Source organism: Canis aureus, chromosome 31 (genome assembly GCF_053574225.1).
Source record: "Canis aureus isolate CA01 chromosome 31, VMU_Caureus_v.1.0, whole genome shotgun sequence".
In the NCBI taxonomy this organism is placed as follows: domain Eukaryota; kingdom Metazoa; phylum Chordata; class Mammalia; order Carnivora; family Canidae; genus Canis; species Canis aureus.
The window spans coordinates 25,744,515-25,768,659 of record NC_135641.1 but is presented as its reverse complement, the minus strand read 5'-3'; the positions used below and the strand labels follow the sequence as shown (position 1 = coordinate 25,768,659).

General features: G+C 40.5%; 1 protein-coding gene across 13 annotated transcripts in view; it reads right to left on the bottom strand.

Annotated features, from left to right (window-relative positions):
* Positions 1–1,791: 1,791 nt before the first annotated feature.
* The window catches only part of LPP (LIM domain containing preferred translocation partner in lipoma), a 604,338-nt gene continuing 581,984 nt past the window's right edge, over positions 1,792–24,145 (bottom strand). For 11 of the 13 annotated variants that reach the window (XM_077880053.1, XM_077880050.1, XM_077880051.1 and 8 more), the window contains 3 exons: positions 20,518–20,597; positions 20,016–20,136; positions 1,792–17,078 (listed from right to left, as the gene is read on the bottom strand). In XM_077880053.1, the coding sequence (XP_077736179.1) occupies positions 16,802–17,078; positions 20,016–20,136; positions 20,518–20,597 (478 nt within the window). In that variant the 3' untranslated portion in view covers positions 1,792–16,801. The remainder of the gene's footprint in view (positions 17,079–20,015; positions 20,137–20,517; positions 20,598–24,145) is intronic. The other 2 variants (XM_077880057.1, XM_077880058.1) reach the window with 1 other exon arrangement.

Sequence of the window (24,145 nt, the reverse complement as noted above, 5' to 3'; positions counted from 1 at the left end):
AAAGTTCAACTGTCCTCATAATTCCTAGGATATACCTAACTTATTGGACGTTAAGCTATATGGTTGCCATTTTGTTTCCTCATCACCCTGTTGCATCACTGATATTCCTTCTTGGTTTATTTTCTTTTAGAATTTCTTTTATTGGGATCTATGGGCATTGAGCCTTCTCTGTTTTTACTTCTAATGTCTTTATTTTTTCGTAGAAATGTAAATTATAGAACATTCTTCTCACTTTCTTCCACATCATTAAAATCATCAGTATGATAGCACTGGACTCAAGATCCAGCCTTGACAATAAATTATTTTGTGATCTTGAATAAATCCCTTCATGTCTCTGGGACTTGGTATTCCCTCACAAGATCAGAGTAAAAGCGCCCTAAGGGGCCTTCATGCTCTCACAGTCTGTGAATAGGACAAATGAATGTATGTGTTGCTAGTGTTAGAATACAGAGAGCAGAAGGGGGCCACAGAAGAGAAAATGAGGAATAGGAGAAAAGGAAAGAGAAGACAAGATCATATGTTATATGCCCTTCATTATTATTTACAATTTTTTTGGAAGAAATTATAAATACACTGAATCCAAGTGATTTGGCTATTATTCACTTATTCAAAAAACTATCTTATGTCCGGCATCTTTAAAAATGGTGGCTTCTTGGGGTGCCTGGGTTGCTCAGTTGGTAGAGCATCTGACTCTTGGTTTTGGCTCAGGCCATGATTTCAGGGTTGTGAGGCCAAGCCCTGAGTCAGGCTCTGCACTCAGTGGGGAGTCTCCTTGAGATTCTCTCTCTCTCTCTGCCCTTCCCCTCCTGCAACCCTCCCCCAACTCTCTCTCTCTCAGATAAATAAATACTTTTTTTTTTTTTTTAATAGTGGCCTTTTGTGTGCAGGCTTCTTGCATCTGTGTTCTCAGATTCCCCCAGCATTAGTAGGCTGACACGTGATGCTGGAGAGAAGAAACCCAAGGCCTAAGTGGGAAGGAGAGATACTCTTTTCTGAATTTTATGGAAGACTTTCACGTACTCTCTCTCCTAGTCACACTTAAGATTTAGTGGATAAACCAGTGGACTGGGTTCTCTTATAGACCTGTTGCTTAATAAAAGAAAAAAAATGTTTTTAGTCAATGGTCATGTTGGGTTATTAACTTTATGTCTTTCATTCTCATCTTTAAAATGAAGGTAAAAATAATTCCAGATCACAGAGCTGTCAAAAATGATACAATGAACAGTGAAAGTTTTGAAAATGCTAAATTACTCTCTCAAGTGCCTTCCTTAGTCTTTCTTTCCTTTCCCCATATGTATGCATATCTATCACCTCTAGTAGACTATAGAAGTCTTGAAAGCAGGAATTGTCTGATATATACCCATATCCTTCAAGATGCTTAGTACAAAGCAGATTCTTGGTGTTTGAGAAGAAAACACAGTACATATGAGAAGAAGTGAGGAAAAGTCAGCCAGGGTTGGTGCTAAGTGGAGACCTCCCACCCCCATATGTAGGGACCCATTTGCTTGTATCCAGCTTTAAAGGCAAAAAAACCTTTACTTGTAAGGTTAAGACAAGGAGTGGTCAAGTAATTTTAGAACATGTCCAACCTTAAGATCTTCTGTGCTGTTAGTGGAGGAGAGTGGGTGCCTTCATACTCTTGTTGGCATCATTTTTGCTCTGAGAGGCATTCCCTTCTCAGAAGACCATCTGGAAAGCAAATGATATAAAAAATGAATCACAGTAAAAGGGGTCAGAAGAAAGGAAACCAGGATTATCCAACTCAAAAAGAATTCCACACAAAGACAAGTATATGTAATAAGAAGTTTATTGGATTTCTAAATATAATAAAGGAGATGCAGTTCTTTTACAGAAAAAAAGAATATCATTTTCATATTCATTCTTAAAGAGCATTAGAAAAACATAATTGAGAAAAACAGAAGGTAAATAGAAATGTTTTCATATAATTGGATAATACGTAAATACAAAGAAAATACCCAAATCACTTGCTTATAACAGGTTTTATGCTCTTATTTTCATAAGGAATCATGTGGGTTATTTTGGATGTCAGTGATGGTTCATAATGTAGTGGAGAAATGTGATTTGTTAAGAATAAAATAAGAAAGAGAAACCTATATTTTAGGAATATCATGGCTCTGTCAGTAGCACACGTGTGAAAAACGGCATATTCCCTCTAGGTTTTCATGTGGCTTTCCCCAAGTCAAGGAATGTTCTACTGACTAGCAGCTGATCGTGGTGGGGCGATGCTGTACCTCATGAAGTTCTTGTTCCTAGTAGAGAGAAAATCTGGCCTCTCTCTGTCTCCCCCTTCTCTTTTCTTTGTCCACTTGTAAGTACCACTTAACATTTACACAAAACTATCTCTCATAGTCATGGTCATCAGGTTGAAACCTGGACAGAGAGCTCTATTGTCTCTTTCCTTGCATCTATCTTGTTCCCAAGGAGAAAAACCCCGTATCCTAATACTTCTTCTGATACCACACAGAGATTCTTCAACCCTTATCTAGCACTAACATCTGATTCTCTAAAAAATAGAAAATGACTAGTGTTGAAATTGGATAAGGTAAAAACAGAAAACGAACGTCAACAGGAAGAGTAGACATTTTTAGTGAAGAGTATCACTCTTTCTCCAAGGAGCCAACTGGTCTCATAAAATGACAGCTAAAGCAGGGTGGTCCACACTCAAGATTATGCAACAGTAATCTGTTCCAGCCTCATCCCTGGTGTATGTAGGGGGGCTCCTTATATGGAAGGCAGAATGGTGGCTGACTGCAGTGCCATGGAAACCGTCTCCTATAGCTCGTCCCTCCTTACTTCCTTTTGGTGAAAGTGGGTGGGGCAGGAGATAACTTTGTGACCAAGACGACGTCAAGAGCTTCCTTGGAGAGAGGCTAACTGGAGGCATCTCTCTTTCCCAAAGGAGAGGCGTATTCAAATGAACATGGAGCCAAATGACTTAGAAGGAAAGAGAGCGACTTGGCAAGTGTAATTTGCCAGCTGGTTGAGTCAGACGACACATTGAGAAAGATCTTTTTTGGAAGCACGTCCTCCCTTCAACCCTTTTCCTAAAATCATGCACGGTCTACCTCGCCCTATTTCCCTGGACCCTCTCCTACTGCCACACCTGGATAAGAGTCCTTCGGTCTAGGCTGTGCTGCTGCTCCATCAGCAGGATCTGTGCTTGCAGTGCCCACGGCAGAACTATGGAAACAAAAGCCACTCGATAACATATGCTACTATTTTTAGGAGTCAAAGTAAAGATGCTCTAAGGATCTGGCAAGGACATTTGGCCCCCTGAGCCTCCAATCCTCACAGCCAAGACTTTTCTTCCCTTTTCACTGATGTTAGCCTGTGAGATAAAAGGAGGAAAAAAATGTGCTGACATTCTAAACCCACCAATGCTTAGTTTATAAAACACACATATGACGCATATCCTAATACAGATCCTGGGCTCTATTAATTCTCTTAAACAATGTCGGTTTTTTTTTTTTTTCTGACTAAATATTCCAATTCCATGCAGCATATACTCCCTGGTAGCAGAGTACAGGAAGCCTCAGCAGTATGCCACCATCCAGTCGGATATAAATATAAAGTGGCTGTATCAGCAAGGAATGCTCAGGGAATGTGTTTGCAGCCTGTTCCACGGTGCCACTCGAGAGGGGATATTGGAAATGAGTGACTTTCTTCCATTTGGCAAGCGTTCCTTATCTTAGCACCTACTCTTCGAGATGGTATGTTTTTGAAGGCTGCACAGTATGACTCTGGGTACCGTGTGTACATACATATGTAGGAATAACGTTTATGTTTCTCAGAATAGGCACTTTTTGAAGGCAGTAAGTCTAAAAGTAAAGTTAATAGAGCCTATATTTAGTGCTCATCTTCTCACTTTGCTGATGTGTATGCTGAACAGAAGATCACAGATTTGAGTCAGTCTCGCAAAGAGGCCGGAGTCGGCAAATGGCTATATTCAGAGCTGGGGAAGTCTTGCCAACTCAACTGTAGCTGTTAAAAAGGCAGACTTGGAGAAGGTGGCATCGTATTTCTCAAAGGTGACGGCACAGAAGGAGAAAAGCCGGTGACAAAGCCATGAAATAAAAGCTCGTGTGTGCAGCTCCGAGAAATTACTATCCTCGGGCTCTGCATCTCCATGTCACGTCTCCTTCATGGCACAGATTTGCCACTCAGAAAGTTCTTTCCCTTCCTTTTTTTTTTTTTTTTTTTTGGGTGCGTCTCACAATTGCACATATTCCCAGCAGAGAGAGAGAGAGAGCCCCAAATCTGCTAAACTAATGATAAACGTGGAGTTTAAAAGACAAAACAAAAACAAAGTAGTTCCCTGCACAGATAACCTGGCAGAAATTAACACGGCGTCCAGCTGTGAAAATTCTGCATCTAAGTTTAAATTTTCACTTAAGGCACATTCAATCACAGGATAATTTTATTCATGCCAAAGGATCAGACAATCAAGTGGCATCTTTAGTTCTGTTTGCTATTTCATATTTCCTGAAAAAGAACAAGGGGAGAATTCAGACTTGGGGGGGGCGGGGAGATTCTAACTTTGTTTAATAAGGAAATAATTCTTGGATAATTTGCTTATCAGCTTTCCCAAGAGAATAGATGGGGAGTAAAAGGGAGAAAGTCATTGAAACGTGATTTTGCAACTACTTTGCTACACGTACTGGTGACAGGATTTAACTTCCAGGGTTCTAAGTCTCTTTCCTCAAAGGATGCATCTCAATTCTGACATTTCAGCGCAGTGAGAAGGCTGGTAGGGTGCATACCAGCTTCAACCTAATGAGAGAGGTCTAAGGCACTTTGGCTCTTTCTGGCAATTTCTCCCTGATACACTGATGTGCTTGGCATTCATCTAAAAAATCGGCAGAAGGGTTAGTAAAATGCAAACACTGCCTAAATATCAACTTGCCTTTTACTATTTGAAATTAAAATCAGGCCATTTCTATTGTTGGCATTTAACTGCTAAGAATCCCGTTTCCTCTGAAGTCTGTGTTTGAAGGAATGAAACACGTTGGCAGATACATCATAACCCGGCTATGCTCTTCTCCTACTTCTGGCTTATGGTTCCTAAGTGATCATCAGCTGTCACCCACAGAGAAAAAGAGATGAGAAGGTATTGGATTTTTTCCCCCTTTAGATTTAAGTCTCCCAAGAAAGAAAAGAAAGGAGACATGTATCCAAGAAAAACTAGCTCTCCCCTTTTTGCATGTTCTAAAGCAGTTCAGAAATGGCATTAAATAATTTTGTGAGGAAAGACATCCAGACTTAATATTTACTCCCTTGTGATAGAGTAAATGAAGTTAGGAGAGCAAGTGTGATACTCTCCTCTTGGCAGGGAGCAAGCAGGCGTCTTCCAAGGTGATAACACGATGCATCAATAACAACGGCCCAGGAAGAATCTTTACCCTTTTCCCCACAGATAGAGATGTAAAGAGAGAATCAAGCAGGAGTGATAAATACTTTCGTTTCCACCCCCACCTCAAATTGCTTTGGCATATTTTAAGAGATAAATGGATCCATACAAAATTTAAAGAGCTTTTTCTTTTCCTTTTTGGCAGCCACAAAAATGGGTCAGGTCTAGGAATTATTAATTTCCCGGCCTGAAAAACCCAAGTGTTTTAAAATAAGATTTCTTTTTTTGAAGGATCAGCTTTCTTGGAAGATGCTTGTATGTGCATATGTGTGAGAGGGTGTGCACGCACGTGCACGGGTGTGTGTTTTAAAGACAACGCAATTGTGTTTTCCCTACATATGGAGGACTGTATCATGCAGAATGGAGGAAGGAAAAGTTTTATTCATAATTTTCTTTACATTATGTAAAGGGAGATCAGGATTTGTGACTCCCTTTCTTTTTTTTTTAAAGGGCTGCTTCTTCATCTTCACTGCCTCCCTGCCCTTTTGTTCCTGCTGAGGAGATGTCACAGGTTCTACTCATGGATGTCCCTACCCAGGTGTACTCACCTAGATAATTCTCGAGAGTTCTCAAAATTCTTCTCTCTCCTTTCACCCGCTCTTGGGTGGAGATACTCCATCTATCCTACAAGAATTGCTCTCCACTGCGTCAGCCAGAGCATTGATCAAGCCTCATGGGAAGACAAGGCTCCTTTTTCTAAGCTCTGACTGTTGCCATTTCCGCTAAGGGTACTACCCTGCTGGCCCCGCTGGCACATCCTTTGTATTCCAGGTGTGAAGTGTGGAAAGGAGTGAGAGGCCATTTGTGACTTAACTTGGCCCTCATTAATCCCAGGGAATAAGCAGAGGGACACTGAGAGTGGCTTGATGGATGGTAGCTTCTAGGGAGGGAAAAGCCTAGAAGGCTTATTAGATGAGATCATTTTAAAGGTTTCCTGCAGGAGATTTAACTCAGATGAAGAGAGAACATCTTTCAATCAGTTCACCGACTTTAACTTGAAGCCAAACAACTATAATGAGAAATAGGAGGAAATAAAAACCTAAGAGCACCCATCAAAAGGCATATCTTCCTGAGAGATGCAGCTCAAGGGAAGGAATGGTGGGTTGTTGGTCTGCCATGTAGGGTAGCTTCTAGAATATACACAGTGGCTTACAAGCGAGCATCCTGGGGACAACACAGTACCAAACTCCCTCGAGTAAGCACACAGAGATCACAAAACCACGATGGCCTGGGAAGCCCCATCTGCCAAAGGGCAAACACCAAATAGGGAGGCTGCATTCGGTCCTGCTGCCTTTGCTCCCAGACATTTCAAGGTCATGGGTTGGTAAGGTGGTTGGGAAATGCCTGGTGCAGTGACATACTCTGTGGGGCCTCAATAAATGTGAACTGAGAAGGAGAATAATAGGCATTGCTTACCTCCAGCACTTTCCATCTCTGTGGGGCATAAATCGTAACCCCCGGGAGAGAGACTGTCTTAAGGACCAAGTCGCCTCTGCCCTCTGCCGCATTCGAAATGATACAATCTTGGTTGATATGCTGAACCTCACAGTTCCAGAGTTTTCCCCTTAATGTAAAGTAAACCAACCGTCTCCGGGGAAATTTGCTGCAGTGTGCTTCGGTGGCACAGCTGTTTGTTCTTGGCGGTGGCCTTCCCCCACTGACATCATCACAGTGCTGATGTCGGATCAGATGATAGAATGCCTAGTAGTTTCCCACAGGATGACACAGACCCTGCATGCAGGATGGCAAGGCAGCACCGGGCACACGTGGCTTTGCCACCTGAGGTCTCTAATGGTCTATGAGAACTGCCCTGGCTGCCTTTGAGCAGGGCACACGAGTGTGTGTGAAGCATATACTGTGCTCTGAGGTAGTCTGTGCCCTGAGAGTGGCCACTGGAGAGAGCACTGGACTTGCACGACCTGGCTGTGTCCCCAGATCTGCCACTTACCAGCTGTATCGCTTTTGGCAAGTCACTTAACGATTCTGAGCCTCGGCTCTCTCTTCTAGGATAGGGCTATTAATAACCTTCCTCCCAGGGCTGTTTCATGTGTGAAAGCAGTTTGTAAGCTCTCTTAGGAATTATTATTTTAGAGCTCAGAAAGCCACCCCCAGGTCCTGCCCGGGAGACTGATGACAGATTCTGCCGACAGGGCTCTCTAATTCAAAGCTGGGGAGGGGCACTACCGGCGGTGCATGGGAACCCAGGGTGCTGATGAGAGAATCTGTACACTTCTGCCTAAGACCACAACATAATGTCACCCCTTCCCCCAAGGACGAATTTCCTTTGGCAAACAACAACTGGACAGAAGTAGACTTTCGACAGAACTACTCTCTTTTGCTTTTGACTTCTTCCTTTTTAGAAGTGGAGATCAGGGGCAGGCAGGTTTCAACATTTCAAGGTCATTAGCAGCAGGCCAGGTAACTGGAGTGGACTGTTCATGGGTTGGTCACTGGAGGAGTTCAAAAAGCTACATACCAACTATTGGAACACTTTGTCTTTTGAGTTAGAAAATAACAACAACAACAACAACAACAACAAAATACTCGTAAACTCTAAAACCTGACCCTCAGAAAATCCTTCAGACCATTTTTAAGGATTTTTTAAAAGGTTTTTGTCATCTTTAGCTAATAATGAAGGTTTCCCTTTTAAAGTAATGTGTTCCCAAGATGAAAACAAGTATACGTGGAAGGAAAATGAAGGGAGGAAGAACATTTTACTGTGTACTAAAGATTAGTTTTGTGTGGCACCTGGGAGAAGAAGTCATGAGCTTGTTGATGCAGGTGATGCTTAAGCAGAGTCTGGATTGTCACTTAACAGTGAATTGGCAAGGGAATTTTAACACCAAGTGGAATAGATGATGGCTGGGTCCTTTCCAACTGTTGACCTAAAGTCATAGGAAAATAAGGATGACTTGCTTCTTCTCTTGCAGGGTTCAAAAGACACATGTGTTTGCTCTGAGAGTAATCTGGTATAAAGCTTCCTGTTCATAATGTATGTGCTGGTTTATATTTTGGCAGTCATCCTATCTTCCAATTATAAAGAGGCAAGATAGAAAATAGCAATTGAATTAGATTTCCTCTATGTCTTTTACCTTCCCATTGACCCTGAATATCTGGAAAGTTTTTCTCCTGTTAAGGAAATTCCAGAATCCATAATACTTAAAGTAGAGGGTCTAAGGATAGCTTGTGCTTTTTTCTGTTGTTTCTAGTGCCTTAAATAGTCTCCCTTCAGCGTTTCCACATTAACTCAATGAGTCAGTTCAATATTTCTTACCAAGTTTCCCTCCTCAACGAAGCCCTACTGATGCCACTAGAAAGCAGTACCCTTCTTAATGCTATCGACCTGAGTACACATTGAACCTGTTTGATCTTATTGCAACTGGACCGAATCAAAGTTACTTAGGGGCTGATTCTATTACAGTAATTATTAAATTAATATGAGAAAGGGATGTTGGACTGCCATGTAGGGTAGCTTCTAGATATACACAGAGGCTTACAGGTTAGAAAGGTTTAAAAGACAAAATAAAGAGAAATACGGACTCCTAAGAATAGTTCCTAATTGATCATGTAGGGAAGCTGTTTGCTTGGTCTAAAGTGTAACATCTCTAGGTACAAACATCGGAGAACAAAAGAATGGAAGTGAATCTCAAAACCAATTAGCAAGTACGTATTTATGTTAAACCTAGAAAGTAGCCAGAACTCTTTTTCTGCATTCAGTATGGGGACATGGACCAAAAAAAAAAAAAAAAATGTGTTATTTCTGAGAAGACAGAGACAAAGGAAGAGTAGGTTTAAAGAGACTTTATAAACATTAACCAAGAAGTGGGAATCTCACGGATGGCATACAAGTTAGCTTGCTTCTTGTTTTCAGAATGACTTTAATTTTGGCTACATCAAAAATAGGACACAAAGTAAAAGGTCTGTTTTGTACACATGGAAGATCTAGCCTCATCTGCCTTCCACTCTCCTGAGTCTTGAGTCCTTGGTGGAAATTTCCACATTGGCTATCAGTTTCTTTTGGGTGACTTCAAGTCCATTTACTTTTCAACTCCAGAACAAAGTTTTTCTACCTAGCCTGACCCAAGGTGATTACTAGGCCTCATCAAGTAGAGTGAAATAGAATTAGAAACTATTTATACAACTGTTCAAAGGAGAAGCAGTAGGGTGATCGGACTTGACATCATGTCAATAAATGGGAAAGAGCTGAAAGAGTTAGTGATATCTGATCTTGAAGTAAAGATTTAGACATTAGAATCGTTTTTGCAAAGCCCTGCAGAAAAAATTATATGCAGCAGGAGAAAGAACTTTTGTAGAAAAGAGTTGCCATAATAGTAGAATGGACTGCTGGGAACAGTACTACATACTGGCCAGGTCTAGGAAATGAGATGGTGACTTGGTAGCAAAATAACAGAAGAGATTCCGATTCTTAAAAGGCCCATGATTCTATGTTTGTCTGGCAACACCACCAAAGGATGTCAGGGGTCAGCTATAACCCTCAATGCTAGTGTAGAACACAAGACGATATAGCAACATCTGTCTTATTCTTGGTAAATCATTCTACTTCTGGTGTTTAGAAGTGAACTAGAAGCTATGGTCAGTGACAGGTTGACTGAATCCATTATATGGGTTGTTTAATAAGGCTGCCATTTGGGTCAGTTAAATGTCTATCAGAGTTAAATGAGTAAGGTTTTCTCTTGCCCCTAAGTTAATGAGTAGCTTGGAAAAATTTAAAAAGGTGTATTGTAAGGAAAGATTAATGCCAGTATCTTAAATTATTACAAAAGAATTAGCTATAGGTTTTCTCCTCTCTCTAGTATGTATAACTTTTTATTTGCAGAATATTAATTTTTGTTTATAACAAAGGCTTGGAAATAGAGATATGTATTAGTGTGGTTAGACTGTGGATAAATTAAGTAACAATCAGAAACAAAGACCAAAGATTTTAGTAATTTTTTTTATGTGATTTTAAGGGGAAATGTTCATGAATTTAACAAAAATGCATCTTCCATACCACGTTCCACAAAATAAGCCACACATGCCTGTTGGATAACTAAATAGTGTCTATAACTTTTTGTACAAGGGGCAGAAAAGTAAAATAGAGAAAGGAATAAGTGTCCTTTTAAAGGAAGATAGGCCATTTTATATTTCTTTCTTTTAAAATTAGTAAGATAAAGTTAATTTTCTGTGTTTGCAACTAAAAAAGAGAAAACTAGTCTAAATAAGTTATAATTTGGATGTTTAGGGATGGCATTACAGATTAGTGGATGATTGGGTTTCAACAAGAGAACCACAGATCTAAAAGCTTCTACTTACTGTCATCATCAGGCAAGTACTGGAAAGGGATAAAACCTTTCATGAGTGAAAGCAGAAACCTCTAACCTTCAGAGATGCTTAGGGTGCAGTGCGGTGTGCCCAAGAATATGTATCACCATCTTTCAGGCTGAGCATGAGCTATGCCCCTCTCTTGGAGGGGATGAAAGGACATGCATTATAAAGTTCTGGAGTAGCTCTGATCCATGTCATGGGGCCTAGCAGCTGCTGTCATTTCACTTTCTTCTGACAAGGGAAAAAAATATTGTTATCTATAGTGATTTTTCAATACATAGTAAACTTGGAAGCATAAATATTTTACTTGTTCAAACAACTACAATTGCTGATCCCTAAAACCCCTCCAATGTTTTCAGAGTTATACTTTACAAAAACTCTCTGGCCATCATTTTAATTGTAGACTGTCCCTTTTCTTAAATCCCTCCTTTGTCTTCTGAATCCCACTCTATGTGGAGACAGGTTAAAAACAAACAAACAAACAAACAAACAAACGAACGAAAACCAAAACCAAACAAAACTCTGTTTCTGTATCAAAACAACATAGCCACCGAGACTTGGCAAATTCACTTACGTATTGAATTAACTATATATTAAATATGTTTTGCTTTCCTCACACATGACCCTTTCAAAAAGGAAAGTCAATGTAAATCCTGTGAAAACTTAAAGAAAGTAGAAGTGAGAGCAGAGACGCAAAGTAGAAATACATCCCTAGAATTATAAGCTTTTTCCAAACAAATTAAAAAGAAATGGACACAGAGGGCATATTTTTATCAGTACTAGCCAGAGTTCAAAAGAATCTCAAAGCTGAATTTTAACAAGATGCTTTACTGAGAGATCCAGACTTGTTCTTCTCAGGTTGCTTTTTTTGCTTTTTATAAACATACTACAGGCCTGTGAGCTGTGATCTAGGAAAAACTCTGGCACTGACCTACCCTTGTTAAATACTGTGATCCGACTATTAGGATTTAATATTATGCTCATAGGCAAAATGCTGATATGTGTAAAAATTCCAGAAGGATGATAGTTTTTCCTTGCCAGCAGGAAAATTACCAAGTTTCATTAGGAATAAAATAACATGCCACACCACTTAAAAATATGATTGTTTTGTCGGTCAAAATGCTTCGGACTTTAAAAAAAAAATTCTTAACCTAATCTTAGAAAGATCACTTTGCATATAGCTGAGAAAAGTAGGGCAGTCATAAGTGAATTTGCCAAGAACTCTATGATCTGAGTCCCTGATGAAAACTCATTAAAATAAAACTGAAAGACTCTATTATCTCATCTCGCTTTATGAATAAATACAATCTGGAAAATATGCCCTTTTTAAAAGGAAGGGTTTATGGATGCCATATATATTTGACGGTAGTCGTCTTCTTCCCTTAATGTGATCATAATTCCGTAAAGATCAGAATGCACTGATATAATTTACTTGTGAAAAATCCAAGCCACAATATCATTAATAGGTAGGATGAAAAGAAGGACAGAATGTAAGAAAGGAGGGCAGGAATGAAAAGGGAAGGAAGGAGAAAAAGAGGCAAAGAGGAAAAGAGGAAGAATTCTCACCAAATCACGGAGCTTTAATCAGATAATTTTTTTTAAGGTTTGAATAAGCTACCCCAAACAACAGCCTCTTGAGAAGAGTTTCATTCTAGCTATCTGTCACATGAATAACAACCTGAAATGTCCACGGTTGTACGTACCATAATAATGACTCAGAACTCAATCCTGCTCCCAACTGGTTCTGTCCACTATTAAATTAAGACCACAGACAAGCCAAAAAGCTATGACAATTACTAAAAGTAAATATGTGCTGAATGGTGGTAAAGGCTCATACTGAAGTCTGCCTTCATTATCTGACTAAGATCAGACTAAGACCAAAGATAATCACTAAACATCTGAAACATCACCTTCTGGCATAAAAGTGTTCTCTTAATTCAGGAATCCATAAGGTACTTCTCCGAGAGACAAGGAGAAAAGAAACACTATTAGAATACATTAAGATAAAAGAGTTTACATTTATCTGGATTTTGTTTTCTTTTTTGATGAGTGGATCTTGGAAATTTGGGAGATGATTGCTAATGTTATGGACTCTCCACTGGAGTATTCGTAGTAGTGTAGAGATTCTTTACACATAAGGCACACATACATGTTGCTCTCTGATTGTCTCCCACGAAAGTGCACTGAGAGAGCGATCTCAAGAAAGGGACTTCAGGCACATTTTGCAGAGGTACATCTTTTTCAGCCTACTGGTTTCCTACAGATGGCTAAAGCAGGGTATGGAACATGCTGTCATATTTCATTCATAACACACATGTACTGCAGCTCTAGGCAACAGATGGACAATCACTTGTTTAAACTACAAATGTGAAATACTAAGGTAGAATGGCAATATTTCTAGAAATGTCTATGAGAAAAAGAAGCCTTTCCAAGCCAAGAGGAGTGGTGAGAGGCTGGGAGGTCACACCAGTGTTTCCCTGATCTCCCTAGCAGCTGCCATAATTTCCCCGACACCCTTCAAAACTTGATGATGGAGGGATCAGGGGGCAGCCGGCACAGATTTGACAAGAGAAGCCCAAACCATATCAAATAGAAATAACACTGTTATTCATGGCTGGTTCACATTAATAGGGTTTTTACTAACTAGGAAAACTGTTGTTAAGTTGTGTTTTTTAGAGTCCTGTCTATATTCAATAAACCCTCTTCTAGAGCCCCATTGTAAAAGTGCTCTCTTTCTTCCTCTGAACCCAAATAAAAACACTTGTTTAAATGTAGTTAGAGTTTTATATACTTTAAACATCACCATAAACATCTTTGCAGAATCTTGTGTGGCGAGAAAACAGCGTTAGTGTTAACTGCTGCATTAGTCAGCATACAGCCAATGACATAATTTTGATTTGAGAAGTTGCCCCTACAAAAACAATTTATCAACGACAGGAAAAAGAACCCACATTTTGAGCTGCAGAGATGTCCAGCATCTCAAAGCCTTGATGTCCTATGTTGGGACACATGACTTAGTTTTGAGTTTAATGCTATTTGAGTTAAATGCAATTTTGCTTGCAAATAAGACTCCACATTGAGTCAGTGTGAGCTAGGGATCCTGATAGTGAAGAAATTTGATTTTGAAACCGTGTGCAGAGCCCATGACATAGTGGGTTTTTTTTCCTTTTCCGTGTCTCTCATTACACAGAATTACCAAATATTTGTGTTCTTGACAATTTTTTAAAGCCTGTATATTTTAACAAACTTTCTTTTATAAACTCTGATTTTTCTATTATTTATGAATTTAAATAATAATCAAGACAATATACTCAAAGACAAAAGAATTATAATTGTTAAGGTCATATCATCTTTCTGTCTCTGTTATAGGCAAAATTTCACATAACTAAAAGAGTAAAGAGTGATTTGGCATTGTTTCAACCAAATGATTAATAGAAAAGACAAGAAAGCAATATAAATCATATACTTAAGAAATCCTGGACTAAAATATGTAGGATCCTTTCCTTATTATACCTTGTGAAAGAAAAGAAATCTAAATCTAGATATTTCTGCATATGTGTGTGTGCACATTCATTATTATAAAAGTATAATAAGTCTATATTAAAAAGAGATTTATTTTAAAACTCTTTGGTAAAGATACTCTGAGGTTATGTGATAAAAATGTACTATAAAGATTGAAAGCAAGCAATATTCTGGCAATGCCACAGTGATGGGTATGTGACAGCATTTTCTTATAACTTTCTCTTTAAAATGTTTTGGCTTGTAAACATTTAGTTACACGAGGACTTAAATGTAACAAACAAGTAGAATGTCATTGCATTTTTATAGTATAAATATTTCATACATTTTCCTCTTTTAGCAAAATTCATAATAATATGACTGCTCTTCAAGAGATAAAATCCATCTCTCAATAAATTGGGCTTTGGGCCTAAACATGATTTCCCCCGAAGTATTTCATAGAAAACAAACTGCTGAAGCCATTCAAGCAAATTACATTCTCTTTCCAATTGTCTAAAAGTCAGTGCTCTTTGAGGTAATCAGCATGTCTGATCTTGGATTTGGAGGACAGAAATTCAGAAGTAAGTTTCACTATTGTATCCAAAAATTCACATGCTGCCCAAAATGAATCCCATTGTATTTCACATTAAGAAAAATATAAGACCAATGATAAGAGTAGCAAAGTAAGGGGAAAAAAACAAAGTTTTCCAAGAAAACTTTGCAAAGCTGTAACTTTGGCAGTCACTTTGGGTGACCAAGGCAAAAGAGCCACAAATTAACTTAGATGAACTAGTGACCATAGGCTTAAGAAGTTCTTGTTGAAAAAAAAAAAAGAAAAAGAAAAGAAAACAGAACCATTTTTACAATCATTTCTGCTAAAGTAAAATAAATGTAATTGGCGTTCCTGAGGCATGGGGTATAAATCAAAACATGCACAAATAACTTTTCATTTCTGTTCTGAGCTTTAAAATAAAAAATTAAAGTAAATGTCAGAAGAGAAAATCGACTTTATCACTTTATAATCATGAAAAAGGTATTTGTGGACTCAGGGAAGGGCGCCTAAGGGAATGTAACTCTACTTGTTATATTTGATTTCTTAAACTGGGTGTTATGTATACAGGGATTCATTATATTATTATTTATATTTTGTGTCTATTTAAAATACTTCATAATTTAAAAGTATATACTTGTGGAAGATTTGAAGAAACGTTTAAGAAATCTCAATCCAAAATATTTGATTAGTTTACAAAATGGCAACCTGCCGTTACAAAGATGGGTGTCTCTCTTTAAAAGAAACAAGTCAGAACCCACTAGAATGGTTCTGTAGTTGGCAAGCAAGTGTTTCAATGCCCAGTAAGAGTTTGAATAAAGATTCCAGGCAGAGACTCTGCATATTTTTAGCTCAGAAAAAAAGCAATTTTTTTTTCAGTGATTGTCTTTGAAAGTGTGGTGTAAATGTCACATCCATGATAGGACAACATCTCCCCACGATATGCAATTTGAGTTGCGGCAGGATTACGGTAGTAATGAAATGGTTTCACATTTTTTTCAAGCTTTCCTGTCTTTTTAAAGTAAACTAAACAAAACTACACAATTTTATTTTGTGTGCTCTGATTTGCAGTTGTCAGGCAAAAAGGACCTGGGCCTGGGGAACAAAAAAAAAAAAAAAAAAAAAAGAATAAGAACAGTTCTTTACAACCATCTTCCTCCAGAGAAAACTCAACTTTGGTGGTTGTGTTTGGATATTATTAAAAAAAAAAAATGGCAGTATTTCGGAGATGAAAAGTGGGACAGTATTGGAAATGTTACGTTCCAGAGAAAACAAAGTTTGTCTGTATTATTACCTAGGTGGCATGGAAAAGGAAATTCTGAAGATGGTGTTGTGGGATAATAATAGGATTTTCAAAATACCCCCCAAATGCTTTTTTTTTTCCCAGCGTGTCCCACTGGTAATTCCTTTAGAAAAAAAAAAGTGAATTTTGGCTCTCTCTCACCAATATCTGTTTACAAATGAGCCCTGACCACTGGTCACTAGAGATTTTGAATTTCCAATCAAATTAGGTTGCAAATTAAATTGGGGCTTGTTTTAACCTATGTAATTTACAGCTTAAATTCTTTGTAGCTTAACACACGTGGCACACCTTCCCCCCACCAACCCCCTAAGGGGCATGGCTAGTTTAGAGCAACAAGATGCGCTTTTCAAAACACAGAGAAAGAATGGCTATCCTTTCTGATCCCAGGCCACGGGGAGCTGATAGGATGGGACCTTCAAGCCTCAAAGCACCTGTGAGTCGGCCGACTCACCCAGGAAAAACTGTGCGACAGCAAATACCACGCTAAAAAAAGCCATTCAACCAGATGAAAAGTGAGACAAACACAGGGATTAAAAGTTAAAGGAATGCAGAAGTGAATGGGATGGAGTATAATCCGTGCAAAAATGTGGAAGTCCTGGGGAACAAAGGCCCATCGAGGTCCTGCATGATTAAATGTGAAATGTGTATTTGGTGAGAACTTACAAGAAAAAAAAAAAATCTCATCATCTATGTGCTTCTAAAGAAAGGTTAATATTAGAGGAAGAACAGAGACTATCCCACGGCTTGATTGCCTTTCCTGTATTTTCCCATTTCTTTTCTTATCTTTTTCTTGTGTTTCCTTCTTCTCAGCGCCACCAACTAACCAGCTAAGCAGGCGACCGTATTTAAAGGTCGGTGCTGGCTTTGGCGGTGAGCACCCTGATGCGGGCAGAGTTGCAGGTCTTGCAGAGGATGTGTCCGTCCAGAGGGTAGCAGCCTTGGTTATCTCCTTCGGACAGGAGACCGCCACAATCCTGGAAAGACAGATGCAAGGGATGTGAGTGCAACTGGAAACAACGTGCGTGGGGACTGCGCTCCTTCGCTTGCCATTTGAGGCCTCCACAGCATGGCCACTAATTCTCCTTTCCCGTACCATCGGCCCCCTCTGGTCCTTCCCCAGGATACAACACCCAATAAGAGATTTGGGGACATAAATACACACGGGGTAAAATGACACCCCCCTCAGGTTGCTTCATAGGAAATGCGAGTCCAAAAAGAGAAGAACCTGAGGATCTGGGAGCCCCAGGTACTGGTTTTGTTTTCAGCTAAGCATTGAAAACAGCAAGAGCAAGAGAAAATAAGACAAGAAGAGATCCCTAACTGCTAAGTCCTCTTTGCCCTTTATCATGAGTCCAAGGATCTCTCAAAAGGAAAGCACAGGTGCAGGGACAGAATTCCGCGGCTGTTTCTGGGCAGTGGCAAAGCTGTAGAAGGCCTCCTTCCAAGCAGAAGGGCCGAAGGGCCCGCATTACGCTCTGCATCCTGGTTCCAGCTGTAGTGGGAAAATAAAACCCTAACGTGTGCTGGGAGTACTGCTTTGCTGCCCTTTCTGAAGGAGACAGTGTGGTGCAGAGGAATGTGTTGGAAGGGGAGATAGCCCACCCCTACACCCATGGGGCATCCCTTAGCTCTCCCTCAGTGTCATTGAAAATAATTCCTCATGTCCTACCTCACCAAGGGTTGGGAGGATCAAAGAGGAAAATGAATGTGTTTCGAAGTATTTCGAAACAAATTAGAGGAGCTACAGAGCTGTAAAGGATCAAAGGACCATATGACTGTCCTTCGCACCTCTGCAGCTCCATTTTGGAAAGTGTCAAGTAACAGCCAGCCAAATTTTGGTCCTTAGTTTGGAGAAAATGGAAGTTTCTTTGCAAAGGAAAACACAGTACTTCATCTGGAAGTGCGTGCCCTTGCTAACTTTAGGAGAACTCTTCTAAAAGGCCACCACCACTGCATGCCCTGCTTCTGCAGTCTACAAAGAGAGCAACAGGGTCACTGGGGCTCATGTCTGCATTTGACTAACAATGACATGGAAGCTCAGAAAGGGTATCGCCTACAATACCCCAGCAGCGCCAGTGGCTGCAGGAGTCAGGCTTCCCAGAAGTTGGCTTTGCACAAATGAGCAAGCAGATATTCTGCAACTCTAGAGGCATTTGGACACTGAGCAATGGAATTAGATGAACTCTTCATTGCAATAAAGAAAGAAGGAAACTTCCTAAATGATATGGGTGTAACTATTTAATGAGCTGACATCTATGATCACCTGGGCGCCATGAAGAGCCTGGAGTCAACCACAGTCTTGGAATCATCCACTCCTTGCATCTTAGAGCCAAAAGGGGCCACGTGGGGTGTCCAGGACACCCTCCCTGTTTGTATAGGTGGGGAAGTGAGAGGCAGAGAGGGAAGTGATTTCTCCAGTGTCCTGCAGCATCTGAGGCAGGACTAGAATGATGGTCTGTCCTCTTCTAACCCAGAGTTCCTCCCATTCTAGAGCATTGTTTTTTTTTTAAAAAAAAACAAACTCATGGGACTTTAAAGCAAACTTACTTTTTACTTGCTCTCATTTAATCTGGAAGGAGAAAAAGGCACCCTTTGTGCAACTCTGGGCGCCAAATCCCAAACCACGAAAAGTCAAAGCCTATTGGTATGCATAGCAAGTGTGTGAGCAATGTCGGAAGCTTTTCTTGCTTAAGCCTCAGTTTCTCCATCTGTAAAATGACCTTGAAAGCATCTATCTGTTCTCTCACACTTATGATTCAGGTCAGTTCTGAGGCTGGAGGTGGTTGTTCCTCTGTCGTCATAAAATCTGGTGTAAAAGCTGTTAGTTTATTATCTTTTCTCATGTTAAGGACACAGAGACATAGCTTGGGCTCTAGGTCCAAACAAAGAGCCCTGCATAAATCAGGTAGTCAGTTTCCACTAATGCAGTGAGTGCCATGAGCACAGTTCTAGAGAGCCATGGCAGCCCCACCGGCCTGGGTGTTTTGGGAAGATCACCCAGTGGGACTAGATGAGCCACTGTCATGAGGGTGGGACGGTAAGGCAACTACTACTACCCTTCGTAGAGAGAAGAGGGAGCTGATAACCACTGCCCTCAGGAGAGCTAGTAGAAAACAAGGAAACTGCTTCCAAAGGGGGGCTCTGGGTAACTAGAACCAGGATAAGAAAATGTTTTAAACTCACTTTCTGAATGTGATGCCCTTTTGATACGCAGATTATAGGGGATTATATAGCCACTGCTCTTGGCTATGGAAACGACCACTGTCTCTTGGGCAAGAAGCCTTCCTGTCACCTGCAGCCTGAATCACCAGTCTCTTGTGTGTATTCCCATAGCACCCACACATATCTCCCTCGGAGCCCTTAGCGGTCGCCTGACCACCCGTCTTCTGAGCTAAGTCAGTGCTTGTAACTCAACCAGTCTCCACGACTTGGAGCGCCAAGTTCCCACCCCTTTGAGAGGAGTGAATTCTTATCCTTCTCAATGGGGTGAAAATGGCATCTCTGTCCCATAGACTAGCAGAGCCATGGTTAAAGATTCAGTGTAATGGCAATCATAATGGTAACAAGAATATCATTTGTCACTAATTTAGCATTTTGTGATTTACAACGTCCTTTAGCACACAGTTTTGCATTTTAGTTTCTCAGCCATATTTGGGGAGGTTACTAAGAATTTGAGTCCTTTTCACAGGTGGGGAATTTGAGAGTGGGTGGTGAAGTGACTTAGCCAGTATCACTAGCATTAAATGAAGGCCTAAGATCTAAAACTCCAGTCCTGTGAGCACAGGCACCCAAGTCCTGTGAGCAAAGGCCTTCCAGATTGAATAACTGCTGTTTTTGTGAAAACCCAGCTCTGCTGAGCCTCTCCAATGCCTGCTGTGAACTGAAAGGGTGTGGGAGCATTTACCACAGACCTCACACCGGTAGCAGTGAACATGGAAATCACGATCCAGAGCCACAATCCGGACAGTCTCCTCCTGGCCTGGGGCTGGCATGATAGGCTCCTTGCACACAGAACATCGGGGAGCAAATTTCCTGAAAATGGAGAATACGGTACTGGTTAGACATTGAGTATTTACACTGACAAATGGGTGCGACCCAGAAGTGAGAAGAAGAGGAGCCAGCCGAGGGTCAAGACAATTGCTCTGTCATCTTGTGTGACCCTGAGCTAGTTCCTTTCCTTCTCTGGGTCTGCTTCCACCGGTGTAAAATAAGGGATATAGACTGGGTGACTGTTGATGTCCTTCTAGACCATAAATACTGTGATATTTGGGGAGGTGGGGAGTTAGTGTGTGTACCCCTTATGCATGAAGAACATCTAGGTGCTATTGGCCACTTGGTAGGTGCCATGGAATTCACTTGTGGATAGATTCTAAACACAAAACCTGGGCTCGGGCAGGGTCCTGGGGCCCTTACTTGTTTCTTTTGCTTGATTTTGTCTTGTTTGGTTTCTGCTCTTAGACTCTGCTTTTCGGCTCCTAGAGCGCTTCCAGGCCCTACACAAATATTCTGAGGTTGGTGACTGTGTCATTCCCACTTATTAGAGCCTCTTTCTCTGAAACTGAGCTCTAGGAATTAACATGAGAAATCTCAACCCCTTATCTTTTTAAAACAGCAGAGGTCAGAGAGTTTAAATATGCCAAACTTTACACCAAACTTGCTATGACCACGTCTGGACTTCCTACGTTTTGGTTGTGTGAAACTCTGGTTTGAAAAGAAAAAAGTTCAAAAGCTGCCAAGTTCTTTATTTTTTAGAGGGTTTTAGCACTTTTAAAAGGTATGAGCATTTACACGTGTAGATATACATATATGTGTGCTTTTGAGGTTAACTGTTGGTGAGGAATTTTAATATTTCCTCATCTCTTAGTATTCTTTAATATGACCAACGGCCCTAAATTTTGTTTCTCATAACAGATTAAGAGGCCGCAAATACAGGCTGTGCATTCATCTGCATCTCCTGGAAATTAGGGGTGGCATTTGGGAAGGTGTGAAGTGAGACATGATTTGAAATGGCCAGGGATAAAAACTGAAAGGATGGGTGGAAAAAAAAGAAACAGACTCTGGAAGTCAGTTTTTTTCATGATAATGGTTTTGAGATTAATGACGTTAAAATTTATCTATTTGTAGTGAGACTTAAAAAGAAATAATGATAGTAATCTAATACTTTGCAGAGCACTTTATGGTTGTCAAAGCATTTTTACATACATTATACTCTATATGTACATATTAATTTTCTTGGCAGCACCCAAAAGGCATCTGTGTGGCTGCAATCTAAATAAATATGAATTAAGCAGCAGATCAATTGATTGCTATGAAAGAAAAATTAAAAGGATCATGGTACAACTGCAGCAGTAATCAGAGTTGTTATAATTGGCATTTTATGCGAGAAGTTTACACTCAGTGGTAAAAAAAAAACTGCTTTGGACTACCTGATTATTTTTGAATCTGGGTCATCAGTAGTGAAATAAGCAGGCTTCTGGAATCCAGTGCAGAATTTCCTTTCCCCAAGCCTATCGGGACTGTAAACTCAAAAGTATGTCTTGCCTATCATTGAACTGTGAGCCTGCCCCTCTTTCCTCAAGTAGAATTACTTATTTCTTTAGGATAAAATATCTCTTACTGAATTTGCCTATTTTAGTAGTAATTATTCGCACACCTTTGGGGACCACTAAACTGTGAGCTTCCAGCTGGCTGGCAGGTTTTGCTCAACCTCTGAATCTCCAGAAACCAACTCCTGTGACCAGGGCAGACAGCAGAATTTCAGGCTATCTTTAATGAAATGAACTGTCTGCCATTTTGCTCTATAAAAAGATGTGAGTTGGACCTTCCTTTATGTTCAATCTCAAGGTCTTTCCTCTTGGAGAGGCATAACTTGTATTCTTGCTGAGTAATGATTGCTTCCTACCCATTGGCCTCATTTCCATGATGGGGAAAAAACAATGTGAAGAGACAGGAAGTGGTTTCCACAGTCCCCACAGTGTTCCTTGGCCGGCATTTTGAAGACTGTTCTAAATCCCAGGTGGTCTGTTTCAAGGCTCAGCTCACTAAGCAGACAATAATAATAATAATATAATAATAAAAATAAATCTGATAAAAAAACCCTTTTGATGGTTCAAATGGCTACCATATATTGTGTGCTTATTATATGCCAAGGCTTGTTAAGCACTCTGTGCACTTGACCTCATTTTTTACTGACAGCAACATTATGAAGAAATGGTTTTTATCATTTCTGCTTCACAGCCATGGGAGCCAAGGCTCCGAGAGGGCCGGTCTTAATCATCTTTGTCCTGGCACATTTCTGGCAATCAACAAATGGGTGCTGATTAAACAAATAAGTGGACGAGTGTAATGTCTCTGATAAGAAAGCACAGATAGTGAAATAAAGGCTCAAATGCAATGAAAGGGTCAGCTAAGCCAGCTTTTCTGAGCTCACTGTCCTGGCAGTGGGAATATAGAAATAAACTGGGACTCCAGCAATCAGACTGGTGAGGAAGTTCTATATATTTCTGCATCTGCTCTATTAGTTGAGATATACACATCCTGTCATATTGCAGAAACGACCTAAGGTGGTAAGGGTAAAAGTGTGTGTGTGTGTGTGTGTGTTCTTTATGATTAATCAGGCTATGCTTAAGTACTAGGCATACCTGATTTACAAAACTCTACAGAATATAGAGAAAGATATAAATTCAAACAGGGGGATAGGGAGGGGCTGAGGTCAGGGAAGCATTCTCCAAGGAGGTGGTAAATGAGTTGGCATTTGAAAGATGGCCATTTAGGTGAAATTCGAAAGTGTGTGTGTGTGTGTGTGTGTGTGTGTGTGTGTTGATGAGAGATACAGTTTGCCAGGGAACTAGTTTGAGCAGTCATCTGAAATAACATATGGGAAAAGAGTTGCTACCTAATAGGATGGAGGACTTGGGCCAACCTTGTCTGAAGGTGGTTATACGGGGGGGGGGGCACTTATAAGGCCTTTTTTTTTTTTTTTTTTTTTTACAAGGCCTTAAAAATAGTATTTGGGAAGCTTATTACTCAAAGTGCAGTCCAAGACCACCAGAGAACTTGTCAGAAATGCAGAACTGTAGGTCCTACACCCCAGACCTACTGAATTAGAATTTGCAGTTTAACAAGATCCCTAGGTGACTTGTAAGCACATTAACATTTGGGAAGCGCTGGTTTAGAAGACAGGATGCTAAGCAGGCGAGATGAATCCCTTCTCATGGGCCTTCTGTATCTCACAGCAACTTCCACTCCCAGGCTGCTCCAGTTACAGCCAAGCAAATCTTCCTGGAATGGAGAGAAGCCCTTCCTCACTTCGTGGCCTTCTTTATTTCCTGAGTTGTTCCTGCTGTCAGGAATCTCCGTTTCTCACTTAAAATACTCTTCAAATTCTGCTTCCAGAAGCCTACCCAGATCTCAGGGCCAAGTAATCTCTTTTGACTCTGACAGCTCGAGCCTTTGCCTGTGCCTGTCTCATCGTGTCTGGCCCCTTCTGCCTGGTATCACACATGCTCTGCGCTTGTCCCCCCCTCCTCCTGGCAAGCTCCTTGCTGACAGGGGCTTTTCTCTGTGTGTCTGTGCATTTTCTACCCATGCAGTTTCTCTCCTTGTATCTCTCTCCTTTAGCACTGGGCACACGGAGGGCTCTTGGTAGATGTGGTTGAATTGGAATGGAAAGATACTTCCTAAAAGCTCAGAGGGAGACCAAGGACAAGCGCCCCCCAACAGTCCACAGAAGGAGGCCGTATCCCCCTATGCACCCTCTCCTTAGCCTTGCAATGCCCAATCTGGGTGGGGCTTTTAGCTGCTTTGTGTTCTGGTACGTTCGAGGCTCAGACACAGAGTTCTGTAGAATTTCTCTCTTATTTTCCTTTGGGAAATGGTGAAAAGATAAAAAAGCTTCCCCTCTTACATACCTGCCAATCAAGCAGACATTATTTTTAAAAAATAATTTGTGTTTTAACATGCCATTGATTGGTGGTGGGGGTGGGGTGGAGCTGGGGGTTGGAGACAGTTTTTCCCCTTTAGGGGCTAATAAGCCTGCTTG